This window comes from Podarcis vaucheri, assembly GCF_965113315.1.
Source record: "Podarcis vaucheri genome assembly, chromosome: 12".
NCBI lineage: Eukaryota > Metazoa > Chordata > Lepidosauria > Squamata > Lacertidae > Podarcis > Podarcis vaucheri.
The window spans coordinates 61,528,166-61,545,116 of record NC_138750.1 but is presented as its reverse complement, the minus strand read 5'-3'; the positions used below and the strand labels follow the sequence as shown (position 1 = coordinate 61,545,116).

General features: G+C 45.3%; 1 protein-coding gene across 1 annotated transcript in view; it reads left to right on the top strand.

Annotated features, from left to right (window-relative positions):
• The window catches only part of LOC309515021 (keratinocyte-associated transmembrane protein 2), a 16,370-nt gene extending 1,173 nt beyond the window's left edge, over positions 1 to 15,197 (top strand). The window contains 2 exon segments of the mRNA XM_082192611.1: positions 9,653 to 10,242; positions 14,091 to 15,197. Coding sequence (XP_082048737.1) covers positions 9,653 to 10,242; positions 14,091 to 14,222 — 722 coding nt within the window. The 3' untranslated portion in view covers positions 14,223 to 15,197.
• Positions 15,198 to 16,951: the final 1,754 nt, after the last annotated feature.

Genomic DNA, 16,951 nt, shown 5'->3' with positions numbered 1-16,951 from the left:
ACTGTCTTCCCAGGGAAGAAGTGTCCATTGTTAAACCGCTCTGCGAATTGTAGCAACTAACACCACTCAGAACCCTAAAAAAGACAGCTCCCAGAATTCCTGGAGCGGAGGGAACCATGTTGGTTTAAAGTGGTCTGGAAGTGGAGCCTCACACCTCGGGCTCTACCTTTGCTTATTTATTACCCTTGTACCCCACTTTTCCTCCAAGGAGCTCAAGATGGCCTAAATCCCATTTATATCACAACCACCCAGCGAGGTGGGTCAGGCAGAGAGGCAATGGCTGGCTCAAGATCACCTAATGAAAGCTTCATGGCTGAGTGGGGATTCAAACCCTGGTCTCCCAGGTCCTAGTCCCAACACTCTAACCCAGGAGTCTGCAACCCGCGGCTCCGGAGCCGCATGTGGCTCTTTTACACCCTTGCCGCGGCTCCGGGGCGGATACTAGCGAGGGGAGGAGGCGCATTGTGCGCCCCGACACTCCCCACTGTGGCGGGCGCTGTACTGGCTGTGATGTCGCATGGGGGCGGTGTGTGCGTTAGTCACGCACCGTCCCGACGCCACCTTCCTGCCCACCCACCCGCTACATTGTATGGGCATGTACGCTGGTCACTGCATTGAAAGGGGGCATGTACGCTGGTCACTGCATTGAAAGGGGGCATGTACGCTGGTCACTGTTTTGAAGGGAAGAACACACACACACACACAAAAAGGTAACTTGTTAATTTAACGTTTATTTCTGTGAGGAGGAGTAATTCTGAGGGGTCAAACAATTAAATAAAAAGTGACAAAAAAGTTATTTTTGTAATGACGGGTTTTGCGGCTCCCAGTTGTTTTTTCTTCGGAAACGGGTCCAAGTGGCTCTTTTTGTCTTAAAGGTTGCAGACCCCTGCTCTAACCACTACTGCTGCATTATGAAATACAAGCGATAACTTTAGAGTTTATTTAATTATCTGCCTCAGTGGAGAGACCTGTTGCAGCCTAATATGCTTGTTTTATATATGCTTTCCTAGTTGATTTTCCCACCATGAACAACAGACAGACAGACAGACAGACAGAGAAAGAAGTTCCTTAAGTCTGCAATGCTATATTCGTGGAGCTGGGAGTAAGTGCAGTGGGGCATGCTCTAGGTTTCGGCTGTTAGTGGCACAAGGAAGCAGATCCTTTGGGTGACTTGAAGTGTTAATTTCCTCCCCACCCTGTGCTGCAGGGGAAAGGAGAGGAGGAAGGGAGCATTTGTTATCCTTGTAGGCTGACACAGTTAGATACCACACGTCTCAATATATCAGGTATCTGTTGGGTGTAAAAGGGGGCTCTCTCTTTCATAGGCACTGCTTTAACTACATGGGAAATTCGCAAACGCCTTACTTTGTTTGTATTGTGAGCATCGTGTTAACTTTCCATTTTTACTTAACATTTTCATTATCAACGTTCCAAAATACGTTTGGTTTCCAGTGAGTCCGTCCTCCTCACATGACAAAGTTGCTTTTTGCTCTTCCTAAGGCTGGTCCAGTCAGTGGTTTTAGCAGTACGGCTTAATCAGAAGTCATAGATGTCTGCATTTTGGGGACATTTCATGTACCTTTACTCATAAGCAATACTCATTTGTAATGAATAAGAAACAAGGTTCCTGGATGGGAAAGATTTCAGACAACATCCTGCAGCAGAAGCTAATTGTTCTTACGGTTTGGAAATGTATCCAAATGTTCAGCCACAATCTTATTTTCTCCTAATGTTGAAGCAAAATCTACTAAATCTGTCCTTTGGGAAATGGACAAGAAGTCTTTGCCTTCTTTCTGACTGCAGTCTTGAAAATACTGGAGGTGGGATCAATCATGTTCTCTCCGACTTCTTTTCTCCAGGCTGAACATATCCAATTTCTGTGACACTCCTTCACCGCACATGTTTTCTCTACCTCTGCCTACCTGTCTGCAGTCCGCTGAGCCGTTTTGACATATTAAACTTGACACAGTGCTCCACAATAGGTCATGCAGAAAAAAAGGTTCATGATCTGGAAATGATTATTTTTCTACTGCGGCCTTAAAATCAATGAAACCTCTCTTTTTCTGCAGCCGCAGCAATTGGCTGACTCAATTGCTGCAGTCCCATGATCCTTTTTACATATACCGTTCTCAAATTAAGCCAGGTATCTCCCATCCTACATTTGTCTGGTTTCGGTTGGTTGGTTTGTTTTCCCAAATGCTGAACTTTTCAATTTGTTGCTGCTGGGTTTCAGCCTAGTCTTCCATTCCCTCAACGTCATTTGGAATTTTATTCCTGTCTTCAGAGGCGTTGGCCGTTCCGTCCCCATTTTGTGTCTTCTGCTAATTTGTTAAGCATTCCTTCCACCCTTTCAGCAAGTCATTGATGAAGAACAGTTGAGGTGTCCCAGGCCCAGGGTAGATCCCTGCGGCATTGCACTTGAATCCTCCAATTTCGCAAGGAGCCATTGATGCGCAACCTTTGAGTACAGTTTCCCAACCACCTTGTGACTCTGAGCTTCTGCTTTCCTGTCCCTAGAAGTCCTGGCTACTTTTCTCAGGTCTGCTCTGTCCTTCCTTCTGTTTCCTAGATGTGTCTGGTTTTATTTTCGGCTCACCACTGAGCTTTTCCTGTAGCCACACCAGCTTTTTCAGTTGCCGCACTTTAAATTCTGGTCTGAAGCGCAACATCAAAAAAAGAAGATGATCATGGCCACTGATCCCATCACCTCCTGGCAAATAGAAGGGGAAGAAATGGAGGCAGTGAGAGATTTTACTTTCTTGGGCTCCATGATCACTGCAGATGGTGACAGCAGCCACGAAATTAAAAGACGCCTGCTTCTTGGGAGGAAAGCAATGACAAACCTAGACAGCATCTTAAAAAGCAGAGACATCACCTTGCCAACAAAGGTCCATATAGTTAAAGCTACGGTTTTCCCAGTAGAGATTGTATGGAAGTGAGAGCTGGACCATAAAGAAGGCTGATCGCCAAAGAATGGATGCTTTTGAATTCTGGTGCTGGAGGAGACTCTTGAGAGTCCCATGGACTGCAAGAAGATCAAACCTCTCCATTCTGGAGGAAATCAGCCCTGGGTTCTCACTGGAAGGACAGATCCTGAAGCTGAGGCTCCAAGACTTTGGCCACCTCAGGAGAAGAGAAGACTCCCTGGAAAAGACCCTGATGTTGGGAAAGATGGAGGGCAGAAGGAGAAGGGGATGACAGAGGACGAGATGGTTGGACAGTGTTCTCGAAGCGACCAGCATGAGTTTGACCAAACTGCGGGAGGCAGTGGAAGACAGGAGTGCCTGGCGTGCTCTGGTCCAGGGGGTCACGAAGAGGCGGACACAACTAAACGACTAAACAACAATAACACACACTCCCTGCCAAACCCATTTCCTGCCCCAGAAGGCGCATAATGTGTCCCCCACCAGAGGTACTTCTCCCCCATATATATTCAACATAAATGCTTCCTGTGCCTGAATGCATCTTCTCTTGATGCTCTCATCCAGGGGTCAGCAAACTTTTTCAGCAAGGGGCTGGTCCACTATCCCTCAAACCTTGTGGGGGGCCGGACTAAACAACTAAACAACAACTCCTTTCTGCAGAATCTCCCAGCCATCATAGGGTTCTTTTCCTATTGGAATCCCTGCCTCATGTTTGTCTAGCCTTATTTAAAGCAGCTTCCCGCAATTTGCTATGCTTTCCTTAAGCTTTCTATAAGATCAAAATTTCCAGCACCCAGAGTCTCTTATACCTAACTTATCGCACACAGTTTGCTTCACATCCGTGTGACTTGTGTTCCTGTTCTAAATTCTAACGTCTGCTTCATGTAGGAAAGGGTGTGCCGTACAAACAAGGAACCGTCTGTTCAGCTGCTCCTTTGGTATACCATGGCTGGCTAGTTAACATTTTTATTCCCAAGCGAGAAGGAGGGTTTTTCAGTGCACCATTCTGCAATGCCAAGCCTTCTAATTTTTTCCAGTGAGGTCTGTCCCCTACGTCAAGTTGCTATAAAAAGTGGAAGTGATGTTAGCCCATTTTTGGCCCGTGCGTTTTCCATATATCAGACGTTTTCTTTAATTCCGATTTACACCTGGAGCTTTCCTTGAAATGGAGGTCTCTGAAATTATGCTCAGATTATATTTTGCTAATGCTGGTCGGATACTCAACCGTTTTCCCTCGCCCTATGCCGTTGTCTTGTGGCTGCTTCTTCCTGATTTTGTAACCCAGAAGAGAGTTGCTACTCGATCTGGTTATTTTGTCTTCTTTTGCTGCAAGAATGGTAGCTTTTAAACTCTTGCTGAAAACTTCATTTCTGCCAAACCCTGGCAGGCGATTAAGAATACACCTTTACACAGTGGTTAATTGATGTCTGTTTTCATCTTCTTTGTGGTTTTTATTGTACGGTTTTATATTCTACTGCTAGATATAAAAAGATGTAGCTGTATACAGTGGTACCTCGGCTTACAGATGCTTCAGGTTACATACACTTCAGATTACAGACTCCGCTAACCCAGAAACAGTGCTTCAGGTTGAGAACTTTGCTTCAGGATGAGAACAGAAATTGTGCTCCGGCGGCGCAAGGCCCCATTAGCTAAGTGGTGCTTCAGGTTAAGAACAGTTTCAGGTTAAGAACGGACCCCCAGAACAAATTAAGTTCTTAACCCGAGGTACCACAGTATAAATATTTTTATAAAGGAGGATAGCTAGGCATGGTGTTGTTAAACTGCATTGCCACATTGTGCTTTCTGCTTCAATAAGAGAATTTTTCACGAGCGACTTGCTTGCTCAGAAAGGAAAGAGGATATGCTTGTGTAAACGAAAAAGCTTTTAGCAGGCGCTGAAAAGAGTATACAGTGGTACCTCGGGTTAAGTACTTAATTCGTTCCGGAGGTCCGTTCTTAACCTGAAACTGTGCTTAACCTGAAGCACCACCTTAGCTAATGGGGCCTCCCGCTGCCGCCGCGCCGCTGCTGCGCAATTTCTGTTCTCATCCTGAAGCAAAGTTCTTAACCCGAGGTACTATTTCTGGGTTAGCGGAGTCTGTAACCTGAAGCGTCTGTAACCTAAAGCGTATGTAATCCGAGGTACCACTGTATAGGGAAGGTGTCAATAGGCGGGGACTTCCAAAGTGCAGGTGCTGACACAGTAAAAGATTGATTTCTTGCCAACACAGAATGGGTATTGTGTGGCACCTGTAACAGAGCCAATTCTGCAGATCGAAGCAGTTGCGTGGGCATTTTTGCGTCACAAGACTTTTCCAGCTTGCATCGTGGCAGCTCAAGCCAGTTTCACCCCACCTTGGTGAAAAAGCCTTGTATTTCCGTTATTTCACTGCATGCTATTTGTCCCCAAATCTGTGCATTCCTACTTCTTAAGCCCAAGGTCATAGCTCAGCTGATCTCTGGGGCAAATACGCCAGAGCTGCTCTATTGACATTGGCACCTCAATTCACAGCGTTGAGACAGGCTGCCACACTCTCATTCATTTGATGTGCTGTCTCTCTCAGCGAGTTCTTCATTATTTCGGCTTCAGCTATAATGCAACAACTGTCCCTGTTCAGTGTGACTCTTTGACCCTGCTTGTGCATCGCGTTGAACCCTAATTAAAATAAGCAATGTGCACGAGCAGCGTGCAGCTTAGATCACATACAGTGATCACTTCTCCCTGTGCTGTCAGGAAATAATCCACGCTCCTGCTTTTCATTCTGCCTAAATACTAATAATAACACTAATTATTATTATTATTATTATTATTTATTTATACCCCGCCCATCTGGCTGAGTTTCCCCAGCCACTCTGGGCGGCTCCCAATCAAGTGTTAAAAACAATACAGCATTAAATATTAAAAACCTGAACAGGGCTGCCTTCAGATGTCTTTTAAAGATAGGATAGCTTCTTATTTCCTTCACATCTGAAGGGAGGGTGTTCCACAGGGTGGGCGCCACTACCGAGAAGGCCCTCTGCCTGGTTCCCTGTAACCTCACTTCTCGCAATGAGGGAACCGCCAGAAGGCCCTCAGCACTGGACCTCAGTGTCCAGGTAGAACAATGGGCGTGGAGACGCTCCTTCAGGTATACTGGACCGAGGCCGTTTAGGGCTTTAAAGTTCATTTTTTTTTTTTATAAAATTTTTATTGGTTTTACAAAATTTTTAAATAACAAACAAACACTTAAAAGGACAAACATACACGTATAGTTTCATAACATATTTTCATAAACCTCTTTTCTTGGACTTCCCCTTACCCCCCCCTTCTGCATCCCAATGTCCATAGTTTTTAGCAACTCCCAATTGTTACTTCCAACCTCTGTCATCTTATTCCTCTCTATATTCTGACCTTATATCACTGTATCCCTTTATTTCTAAAAACCACAACACTTTAACATTCATTAAGTTTATAATAGTCCTTAAGATAGCTTTTAAATTTTCTCCAATCTTCTTCCACCGTCTCCTTTCGTTGGTCACGGATTCTGCCTGTCATCTCAGCCAATGTCATGTAGTCCATCACTTTCATCTGCCATTCTTCCAGAGTGGGTAGATCTTGTGTCTTCCAATACTTCGCGATGAGTATTCTTGCTGCTGTTGTAGAATACATAAAAAAAGTTCTATCCCTTTTTAACACCAATTGGCCGACAATGCCCAAGAGAAAGGCCTCTGGCTTTTTAGGAAAAGTACATTTAAGTACCTTTTTCATTTCATTATAGATCATTTCCCAGAAAGCCTTAATCTTCGGGCACGTCCACCAGAGGTGGTAGAAAGTGCCTTCAGTCTCTCTACATTTCCAACATTTATTATCGGGCAAATGATAAATTTTTGCCAGCTTGACTGGAGTCATGTACCACCTGTAAACCATTTTCATAATATTTTCCTTTAAGGCATTACATGCCGTGAATTTAATACCAGTGTTCCATAACCATTCCCAGTCAGCTGACATGATATTGTACCCAACATCCTGTGCCCACTTAATCATAGCCGATTTGGCTGTTTCGTCCTGTGTACTCCATTTCAGCAACAAGTTATACATTCTAGATAAATTCTTAGTATTGGGTTCTAATAACTCAGTTTCTAGTTTTGATTTTTCCACCTGGAAGCCAATTTTCCTATCCTGTTTAAAAAACTCCATTATTTGGCGATATTGAAACCAATTTTGTACTTTGTGTTTCAATTTCTCCTGGCTTTGTAGTTTAAGCTTATCTCCATCCTGTTCCAAAATTTCCCAATACTTCGGCCATCCGACCTCCATATTGAGTTTCTTCACTGCTTTAGCCTCCACTGGTGACACCCATCTAGGGGTTTTGTTTTCCAACAGATCTTTATATCTTATCCAAACATTATATAGTGCTTTTCTAACAATATGATTTTTAAAGATACTATTGACTTTGTCATACCATAGATATGCATGCCAACCAAAAGCATTGTTAAAACCCTCCAGATCCAAAATGTCCGTATTCTCGAGGAGCATCCATTCTTTCAGCCAGCAAAAAGCTGCTGCCTCATAGTACAATTTTAAGTCCGGCAGGGCAAAACCCCCTCTTTCTTTTGCATCTGTCAATATTTTAAATTTAATTCTGGGCTTTTTGCCCTGCCAGACAAATTTCGAAATATCTTTCTGCCACCTCTTGAAACATTCCATCTTGTCAAGAATCTGCAAGGTCTGAAACAAAAATAGCATTCTAGGCAATACATTCATTTTAATCACCGCAATTCGGCCTAACATTGACAATTTCAAATTTGACCATATTTCTAGATCTTTTTTGATTTCTGACCAACATTTTTCATAATTGTCCTTATACAAATTCACATTTTTAGATGTCAAATAAACCCCTAGGTATTTCACCTTCTTAACCACTGTCAGCCCTGTTTCTTCTTGGAATTTCTCCTTTTCTATGTCTGTTAAGTTTTTTCCTAAAACTTTGGTTTTTTGTTTATTCAACTTAAATCCAGCTACCTGGCCAAACTGTTGTATTATTTCTAAAACCTTTTTCGTACTAGTGATTGGCTCTTGTAAAGTCAGTACTAAGTCATCTGCAAACGCTCTTAACTTGTAATGTTTAGCTCCGACCTGCACTCCTTTAACCTGCTGGTCATTCCTTATCATATTCAGCAACACCTCCAGGACTGAGATAAAAAGTAATGGGGAAATTGGGCACCCTTGTCGTGTTCCTTTTTCTATCTTAAGTTCCTCAGTTACTACGTTGTTTACAATCAATTTAGCCTTTTGTTCAGAATATATTGCAGCCATACCATTCTCAAAACCTTGGCCTACCCCCATCCCATGAAGGTTCTTTATCATAAAGCTCCAAGAAATATTGTCAAAGGCTTTCTCCGCGTCCACAAAAATCAATACTGCTTTAGTGTTTATATTCACCTCTAGCTTTTCTAAATAGGGCTTTAAAGTTCAGCACCAACACTTTGAATTGTGCTCGGAAACGTACTGGGAGCCAATGTAGGTCTTTCAAGACTGGTGTTATGTGGTCTCGGCGGCCGCTCCCAGTCACCAGTCTAGTTGCCGCATTCTGGATTAATTGCAGTTTCCGGGTCACCTTCAAAGGTAGCCCCACGTAGAGCGTGTTGCAGTAGTGCAAGCGGGAGATAACCAGAGCATGCACCACTCTGGCAAGACAGTCTGGATGCAGGGAGGGTCTCATCCTGTGTACCAGATGGAGCTGGCAGACAGGTGCCCTGGGCACAGAATTGACCTGTGCCTCCATGGACGGCTGAGAGTCCAAAATGACTCCCAGGCTGCGCACCTGGTCCTTGAGGGGCACAGTTACCCCATTCAGGACCAGGGAATCCCCCACACCCACCCGGCACTGTCCCCAAAAAACAGTACTTCTGTCTTGTCAGGATTCAACCTCAATCTGTTAGCCGCCATCCATCCTCCAAACGCCTCCAGGCACTAAACCTGGGATTGTGGTTTGTTTCTCTCCAAACGTGAGTGGAAAGGCAAGAACGAATTTTGGTTTTTGGGAAACAAACAGGTAGGTGGTTTGCATGTAAAGACATGGCGATGATGCAAAGTGTCTCAGAAAGACCCTGTGGAGCAGATTTTGGGGTTTTTGTGGGGGAGAGAGAAATCAGGTGTCCTATGTCATAAGCTGATTTCTGTTGCTCAAGGGGATGGACTTCGTTAAACGTTGCCCAGTTTATATTACCAGCAATTGAACCAATAGCAGGGGATTGCAAACCCGGAAGTAGGTGTTTTGGTTTGTGAATTTTGCCTTGGAAGCAGAACATGTTGAGTGTGTTCCATTTGTAAATTGAGTCCCCTGCTGCTCTGGGAAAGTACGCCTTGGTTTAAGAACGCTTTGGTTTAAGAACGGACTTCCGGAACAAATGAAGTCCGCAAACCAAGGTACCACTGTAAATAAATACAGTGGTACCTTGGGTTACATACGCTTCAGGTTACAGACTCCGCTAACCCAGAAATATTACCTCGGGTTAAGAACTTTGCTTCAGGATGAGAACAGAAATCGTCCTCCGGCTGTGCAGCAGCAGGAGGAGGCCCCATTAGCTAAAGTGCTTCAGGTTAAGAACAGACCTCCGGAACGAAAGAAGTACTTAACCCGAGGTACCACTGTACTATATTTGACACCCCTCATGAAATCAAGATACACCATGAGAACCTTTGTTCAAAACTCCAGATTATCCTGATTTTTATTTCCTTTTCCCAGGCACTACAACCGAGGCAGAGCTTTCTGAGAGTGTAAATGTCTCGACATCCAGTTCCACGACTCACAACTTAACGCCTGTTTCAAATCCCAGTGGGGACAGAACAAGGACGACAACAAATGAAGGCATGCCACCAGCATCTCCGAAGAGCGGGGCTTCTGTGTCGCCTGGGCCAACCGCAACAGAAGGGAAGCAGGCGACCTCTGCGGCGCCAGTTTCTGCGACTCCTACTTTGCAAACAGATGCTGATACTTCGGAAGATACCAATATTAACGAAGATGACACGGTGGACGACATGGTGGAGAAAGACCACGTCCCTAGCTTCCTCCCAACGGCCAAAGGAACCGCAGATCCTGCAGACTATTACGGCCCCTACGGGATGCCGTCTGACGATCAAGACGACCAAGGCCTCTCGGAGTTTACGGAAGAGTTGGCCAGCATGCACAGCTACGAAAACAAGAAATTGCTTCCGGACGAGATGAAGGACACCTCTTCCTCGGAACTGGAAGAGGATAGCCATTTCTTTTTCCATCTGGTTATCGTTGCCTTTTTGGTAGCTGTCGTTTACATCACGTATCACAATAAAAGAAAGGTACGCCGCCTTTTGAGGTTATGGTTTTGCAGTATAAGATGGGACGTGGGTGGCGCTGTGGTCTAAACCACAGAGCCTACTATTTCCCGATCAGAAGGTTGGTGGTTCGAAACCCCGCGACGGGGTGAGCTCCCGTTGCTTGGTCCCTGCTCCTGCCAACCCAGCAGTTCGAAATCACACCAGTGCAAGTAGATAAATAGGTACCGCTCCAGCAGGAAGGTAGACGGCGTTTCCGTGCACTGCTCAAGTTCGCCAGAAGCTGCTTAGTCCTGCTGGCCACATGACCCGGAAGCTGTACGCCGGCTCCTTCAGCCAATAAAGAGATGAGCGCCGCAATCCCAGAGTCGGCCACGACTGGACCTCATGGTCAAGGGTCCCTTTACCTTTACCGTTGCAGTATAAATACAGTCATACCTTGGGTTACAGACGCTTCAGGTTGCGTGTTTTCGGGTTATGGACCCGCCAAAACTTGGAAGTACCAGAACAGGTTACTTCCAGGTCTCAGGGGTCACGCAGGCGTAGAAGCGCTAAATCGCGCTATGCGCAGGCGCGCCAAATCGCAACCCACGCATGCACAGGCGCACTGCTGCGGGTTGCGAATGCTGCGGGTTGCGAACGTGCATCCCGCACGGATCCCATTTGCAAGCCGAGTGTCCACTGTATGCAGTTGCGCAGGCAGTTTTAAATTATGTTGCAAGTAATTGCAAAGCGGATGTTTGAACAGAATTGGAAACCTTCTCGTTAGTTGACTTTTGAGTATATATTTCTACAAATTTGTACTCAAAAGCGGTGTGCAAAAGAAAATGCATTCAAAACTCGTGCACAAATACATAATACCATGGGGGGGAATAGAAGACATTATCATACAAGATATACAATGAAAGCTCCAAAGTAATTACAGTGGAGATTCCACTCGCGACCACAATCCGTTCCGGAGGCTCGTCCTTATGGTGAAACGGGTCACTGGTAGAAGCGCTGTTGTGTGCAGGCACATTCGGCGGTGTCCGCTTCTGCCCATGCATGAATCACAGCAAACCTGGTGTTTACTTCCGGGTTTGCCGCGGTCACGACTTGGAACGGGACGTAAGTAGAGGGTCTACTGTAACAGGGAATATTTTCATAAGCATTTCAAATATACAGATGCACGTCTTCTCCATGGTTCTTGGACGTCAGGGCAAATACACCAAGTTAGGAAATACAGGCTTGCAAAGCTAAAAATCTTAAATTAAGAGGGGTTCCAGTGCATCATATAGCTAGGTTAATTCTTAAATGCAAGCAGTTGTGAATCTGTCCATAAAAAGGTAAAGGGACCCCTGACCATTAGGTCCAGTCGTGGCCGACTCTGGTGTTGCGGCGCTCATCTCGCTTTACTGGCCAAGGGAGCCGGCGTACAGCTTCCGGGTCATGTGGCCAGCAGGACTAAGCCGCTTCTGGTGAACCAGAGCAGCGCACGGAAACGCCGTTTACCTTCCCGCCGGAGCGGTACCTATTTATCTACTTGTACTTTGATATGTTTTCGAACCGCTAGGTTGGCAGGAGCAGGGACTGAGCAACGGGAGCTCACACCGTCGTGGGGATTCGAACCGCCGACCTTCTGATCGGCAAGTCCTAGGCTCTGTGGTTTAACCCACAGCACCACCTGCGTCCCTTAAAATTTGTCCATAGTCAACCGTTTATGGCAGTTGTTTTCAACTAGGGTGCCATGGCACCCTGGGGTGCCTTGAATGATAGGGGTATCACGGGCAACCCTGGCCTCTGGCCTTCTTTCCTTCCTTGCCTCTCTCCTCTGATGCCTCTGATGCCCAAAGGCTTGCACAGCTGTTTGTTGCAGCAGCCCTGGCTACAAGCTCCACAGGTGAAAGGTGTCTCTGGGACTGGCTAGGGGGTGCTTCCCAGGCCCCTGGGGTGCAGTGTGAGAAGGCACCCTTCTTTGAAGCAGAGGGGGCACCTCAGAAACCAGGGGCGACAGCTGTGGCTGCCCAGAGGAGCCCCAAAGATTGGGGAGAGGACAGAAGACTGAAGGACTCCTCCACAGGAGAGGATGTTTGGAAAAGGGTGAGAGGCTGCTGGCTCTGCAGGCGAGGGGTGATCTAACTGGGCTCCTGAGCCCCCCAGGAGTGCCACAGAAAATGCAGTAGGTCAAGGGAGCCATGTATTCCAAAATGTTGAAAGCCTCTACTTTCAGATGTGGCATTTCTGAGATGTTTTACAAATGTTAGTAGAACAGATGTGACAGTTTTAAGTAGAGAAGAATTAAGTAAAAATAATAAACCACTCTCAGGAGTTGGTGCCCTACAATATATTTACAGTGGTGCCCCGCAAGACGAATGCCTCGCAAGACAGAAAACTCGCTAGACGAAAGCGTTTTCCATTTTGGAGGTGCTTCGCAAAACGAATTTCCTATGGGCTTGCTTCGCAAGACGACAATGTCTTGCGAGTTCCTGCTGGTTTTTTTCCCTCCCCCCCCCCTTTTTCTAAGCCGCTAAGCCGCTTATCAGCTGATCCGATCAGCACATAAGCCGCTAATAGTGCTAATCCGGTAATCCGTCAATGGGCTTGCTTCGCAAGACGAAAAAACCGCTAGACGAAGGGAATCACAGAACGGATTCTTTTCGTCTTGCGAGGCACCACTGTACTGTATTCTTCGCTCCATAAGACGCACCTAGTTTTTAGAGGGGGAATGCAAGGAAAAAAATATTCTTTAAAGGGAGCGCTGAGCAGAGCCTGTGTGCATCCCAGGTTCTGCTCAGCGCTCCCTTTCACGAGCCGCGTGGAGCGTGTGTGAGGTGCTTGCAGGCTTCTCCCCAGGAAAAAGCCCCCGAGAGCCGCACACACGCTCCACCTCCTGCAAAAGCCAGCAAGAGCCGAAGGATAGCACGTCAGTGATGGGCTGCCCTTCTCCCCCCTCGGGGAAAAGCCCCCAAGAGCCGCACTCCCTTTAAAGAGCGCGCAGAGCTTGTGTGCTGCTCTTTGGGGCTTTTCCCGCCTGCCTCCCGCCTGTCTTCGCTCCATAAGATGCACACACATTTCCCCTTTTTAGGAGGGAAAAAGTGCGTCTTACGGAGCGAAAAATGCGGTGCTCTTCTGAGTCATAAAATTGTGGTGCAGCTTTTTAAGCTTAATCTTCCAAGGAATGTAAACATTTCCCCCGTACCCTGGGATGGAATTGAAGTGTGCTCATTACATTTATCCCTCCCCTCCCCGGTCTTCAGTGGACTTATAATATAGAATCACAACGTGAGAAGACATATGATGGATGACACAGTCTTTTAAACTTGAATACAGCCTTTCATCCGAAGAACACGGGGCAGTTGACAATATAAAAATGCAAAATGAAAGCATAATAACAGCAAACTAAAAAACAACAACCCCAACCCATTAACACCCCCCTCCGGAAAACAACCCCACAGTTTAAAAGGCTATATTGTTTAATCGGGCAAAGGCTTGGGAGAAGAGTTATGTTTTCTGCTGGTGACTAAAGATATGCAGTGAAGGCAACAGGCGAGACTCCCTGGGAAAAGCATTCTGCAAGTGGGGAGCCACTGCAGAAAAGACCCTTTTTTATGCAGCCACCCTCCAGACCTCGCATAGGTGGTACAGGGAGAAGGGCTTCATAGGATGATCTCAGGGTCTGGGTCGATTCATATGGGAAGATGCAGTCCTCGAAGTATTTAAGGTTTATAGGTCAAAACCAGCACTTTGAATTGGACCCAGAAACTAATTAGTAGGCGCGTTTAGTGAAGGAACTGGTTGTGATGACTTGCAAACGTTGACAAAGTAGAAAGCGTTTTCCCTTGAACCGCATCCTCGTTTCTTTATCGTTAGCTAATTGTTTCTTTTCTCTCTAGATTATCCTCTTGGTCCAGAGCAGAAGATGGCGAGATGGGCTTTGCTCCAGGACCGTCGGATACCATCGTTTGGATCAAAATGTCAACGAAGCTATGCCTTCATTAAAAATCACCAATGATTACATTTTTTAAAAGCGGCGTGATCCGAGTTGACTGAACTATGCCTGAAGTGCAGGTGTTTGCCATAAGCAATGAGTGCGCTCACTCTCCCTTGCCTTTCAAGTTCTTAGCCTTATACGAGGGCATAGGAGGTTAGCATTTCCTTCAGGTGGCAGCCAAACTTAAGAATCAGTGTACGTAGTGCCGTTGTTAATCACCTTTATTTATCTTCCAGTGTATTCCCTTCTGCCTGGAGCAGTCCTAGATTAGAACATAGCCAAGTAATCCTCAATATTCAATGTATGGCTAAATCTGGCAACAGTGAACCACACAGAAAGGAACTCTGGCGATTCCCTTTTTGCATCATGCGTTCTCTTCTCTCCCTCAGCACAGATTGGGGGGGAAACTTAATACATCAAAGTGTCTGGCTCCTTACTTTAAACCACATCACTGGGGTGAAGATCTAGCTGGTATTTGTTCTCTATAGCCTTTAAGTAGACATACATTTTAATAGAACAACCTTTGACATGTTACCAATCAGCCTGTCTCCTTGCATAGCTTACAGAAACCCATTTTAAATAGCGGTGGTGATTAAGAGCACATTTATTATTTTCTTTCTTTCTTTCTCTGCCATTTTCTCTGCAAAAGAAAATGGCTTTAAAACCCCAAAGTTGAGAGAAAACCTCTCTAGGCTTGAAGCCGAGATACATGAAAGATCAGCAGAACAACCTCATCTGCACCACCCTCAATATTTTAACGGTTGCCAAGACACAACTTGTGCTTTTATTCCATTGCAACCAGGGAAGGGGAGAGATTTATTATTTCTTGTTCTAATCAAGGCGTAGAATTGTCAGGAATTCGAAGTTTCCCAGCTTCGGCGAACACTGCGTTATTTTCTTTTAATTTCGGGAAAGACAAAAATCTCTTGCATATAGCTTGTGCAGAAAGTTCTTGGGATGTCGGGATTTAAAAACAAATAATAAATAAATAAAGTATGTACTTTTGCTATTTATGTTTACTTCCACAAGTTGTAATTAGTAGTTTCACTTTAATGTACACCTTGTTCATGAACGATTCGTTTTGAAGGACTGAAAAAATACGTATATAATCAGTAGGAACCTTGACTTTATATCCAAGTCTTGTGCTATTCTGAAAAACCCTTGAACCTATTTCATGAGAAGAGTTGCAGTGGTCACGATCTTGCTTAATGGAGCTTCTGCAGTAAGCATTCCTAAAAAGCAAGGGGAAGAAGAGGAAGTCAAACGATACTTGCCAAAACTGTTTTCTTGCGGTAATTTTTATCATATTTGAACCTGTATCACTTTTAATAAGATTTTTTCCCCCAAATAAACCCCAAGGATATAATTTTGTAGGAACTGCCGCTTGATTTGTGGTAATTCCATAAAAGCAAAAAAAATAATAAAAATTTGGGTGTGGGTGTGAAAATTGCACAAGGCACATGACAATTATGTGCCGCTTCGAATGAAAAAATGATTTTGGTTTAGTTTGCTTGGAGAGCAGCACAAGATGGTTGGAGCAGTGTAAGGTGCAACTTGTACCATTTTATATTAAAGGGGTGTTGTTTTTTAAAGGATGTAGTCGGAGGATATTTTCCTATAAATTCACATCAGTATTTTTCAGTCATTGGTGCATAATCACAGATGGTCTACACAAAGGCGTTGTCTGAGTTGGGGCTCAAGAAACAGAATAAGGCCAATGGGACTTTGTGGATTTAGAGCACAGTAAACAACCATTTAAGGGATGCGGGACAGAGCCTAGGACTTGCCGATCAGGTCGGCAGTTCGAATCCCCATGACGGGGTGAGCTCCCGTTGCTCGGTCCCTGCTCCTGCCAACCTAGCAGTTCGAAAGCACATCAAAGTGCAAGTAGATAAATAGGTACCGCTCCGGCGGGAAGGTAAACGGCATTTCCGTGCGCTGCTCTGGTTCGCCAGAAGCGGCTTAGTCATGCTGGCCACATGACCCGGAAGCTGTACGCTGACTCCCTCGGCCAATAAAGCGAGATGAGCACCGCAACCCCAGAGTCGGCTATGACTGGACCTAATAGTCAGGGGTCCCTTTACCTTTAAACAACCATTTCGACTGCTTACGTTCCAGCTTGCTAGGATATCACTTCATGCTTTTTGTCTGCATTCAGATTCTCTACTTTTTCTTCTTGTCCTGGGCTACTCCAGGCTACTTGAATGCCCCTAGTGTTCCCATTTTCCCATTCTTAATGTTTGTGCCTATCTGGCTTCCAAAGGGCGTTTAATGCTTATTGTCCCAATTGCTGCTTAATACTTTAGTTAGTCTCAAAATGGTTTATCTAGCTATACACACATCAAACAACGAAACACAGAAACTACATTCTGATCCTGTGCAGTATAAACCAAAATACAACAAAAGCAAAAGGATTTCCGTAGATTCAAATGGTGAAATACTTCAGCCGCTTCTGTGGGTGTCTGGAACTGTTTTCAAGCGGTTCGCCAGAAGGTAGGAATGGATGAAGTCCTATGTCTTATTTCTAACCTAGGCGACAGGTGCGTTGGAAGAATCCCTGAGAGCAGACATGTCCACAAAGTCCGTTTTGGGGGTCTAATCCAGCCTGCCAGTTGGTTTAATCTGGCCCCTGTGGCAGTTTATTTCCTGGGGTAAAATCCAAAAAACACCTCAATAACCTCAATCCTAAAAAAAGCTTGAAATATATACCGTATTTTTTGCTCTATAAGACTCACTTTTTCCCTCCTAAAAAGTAAGGGGAAA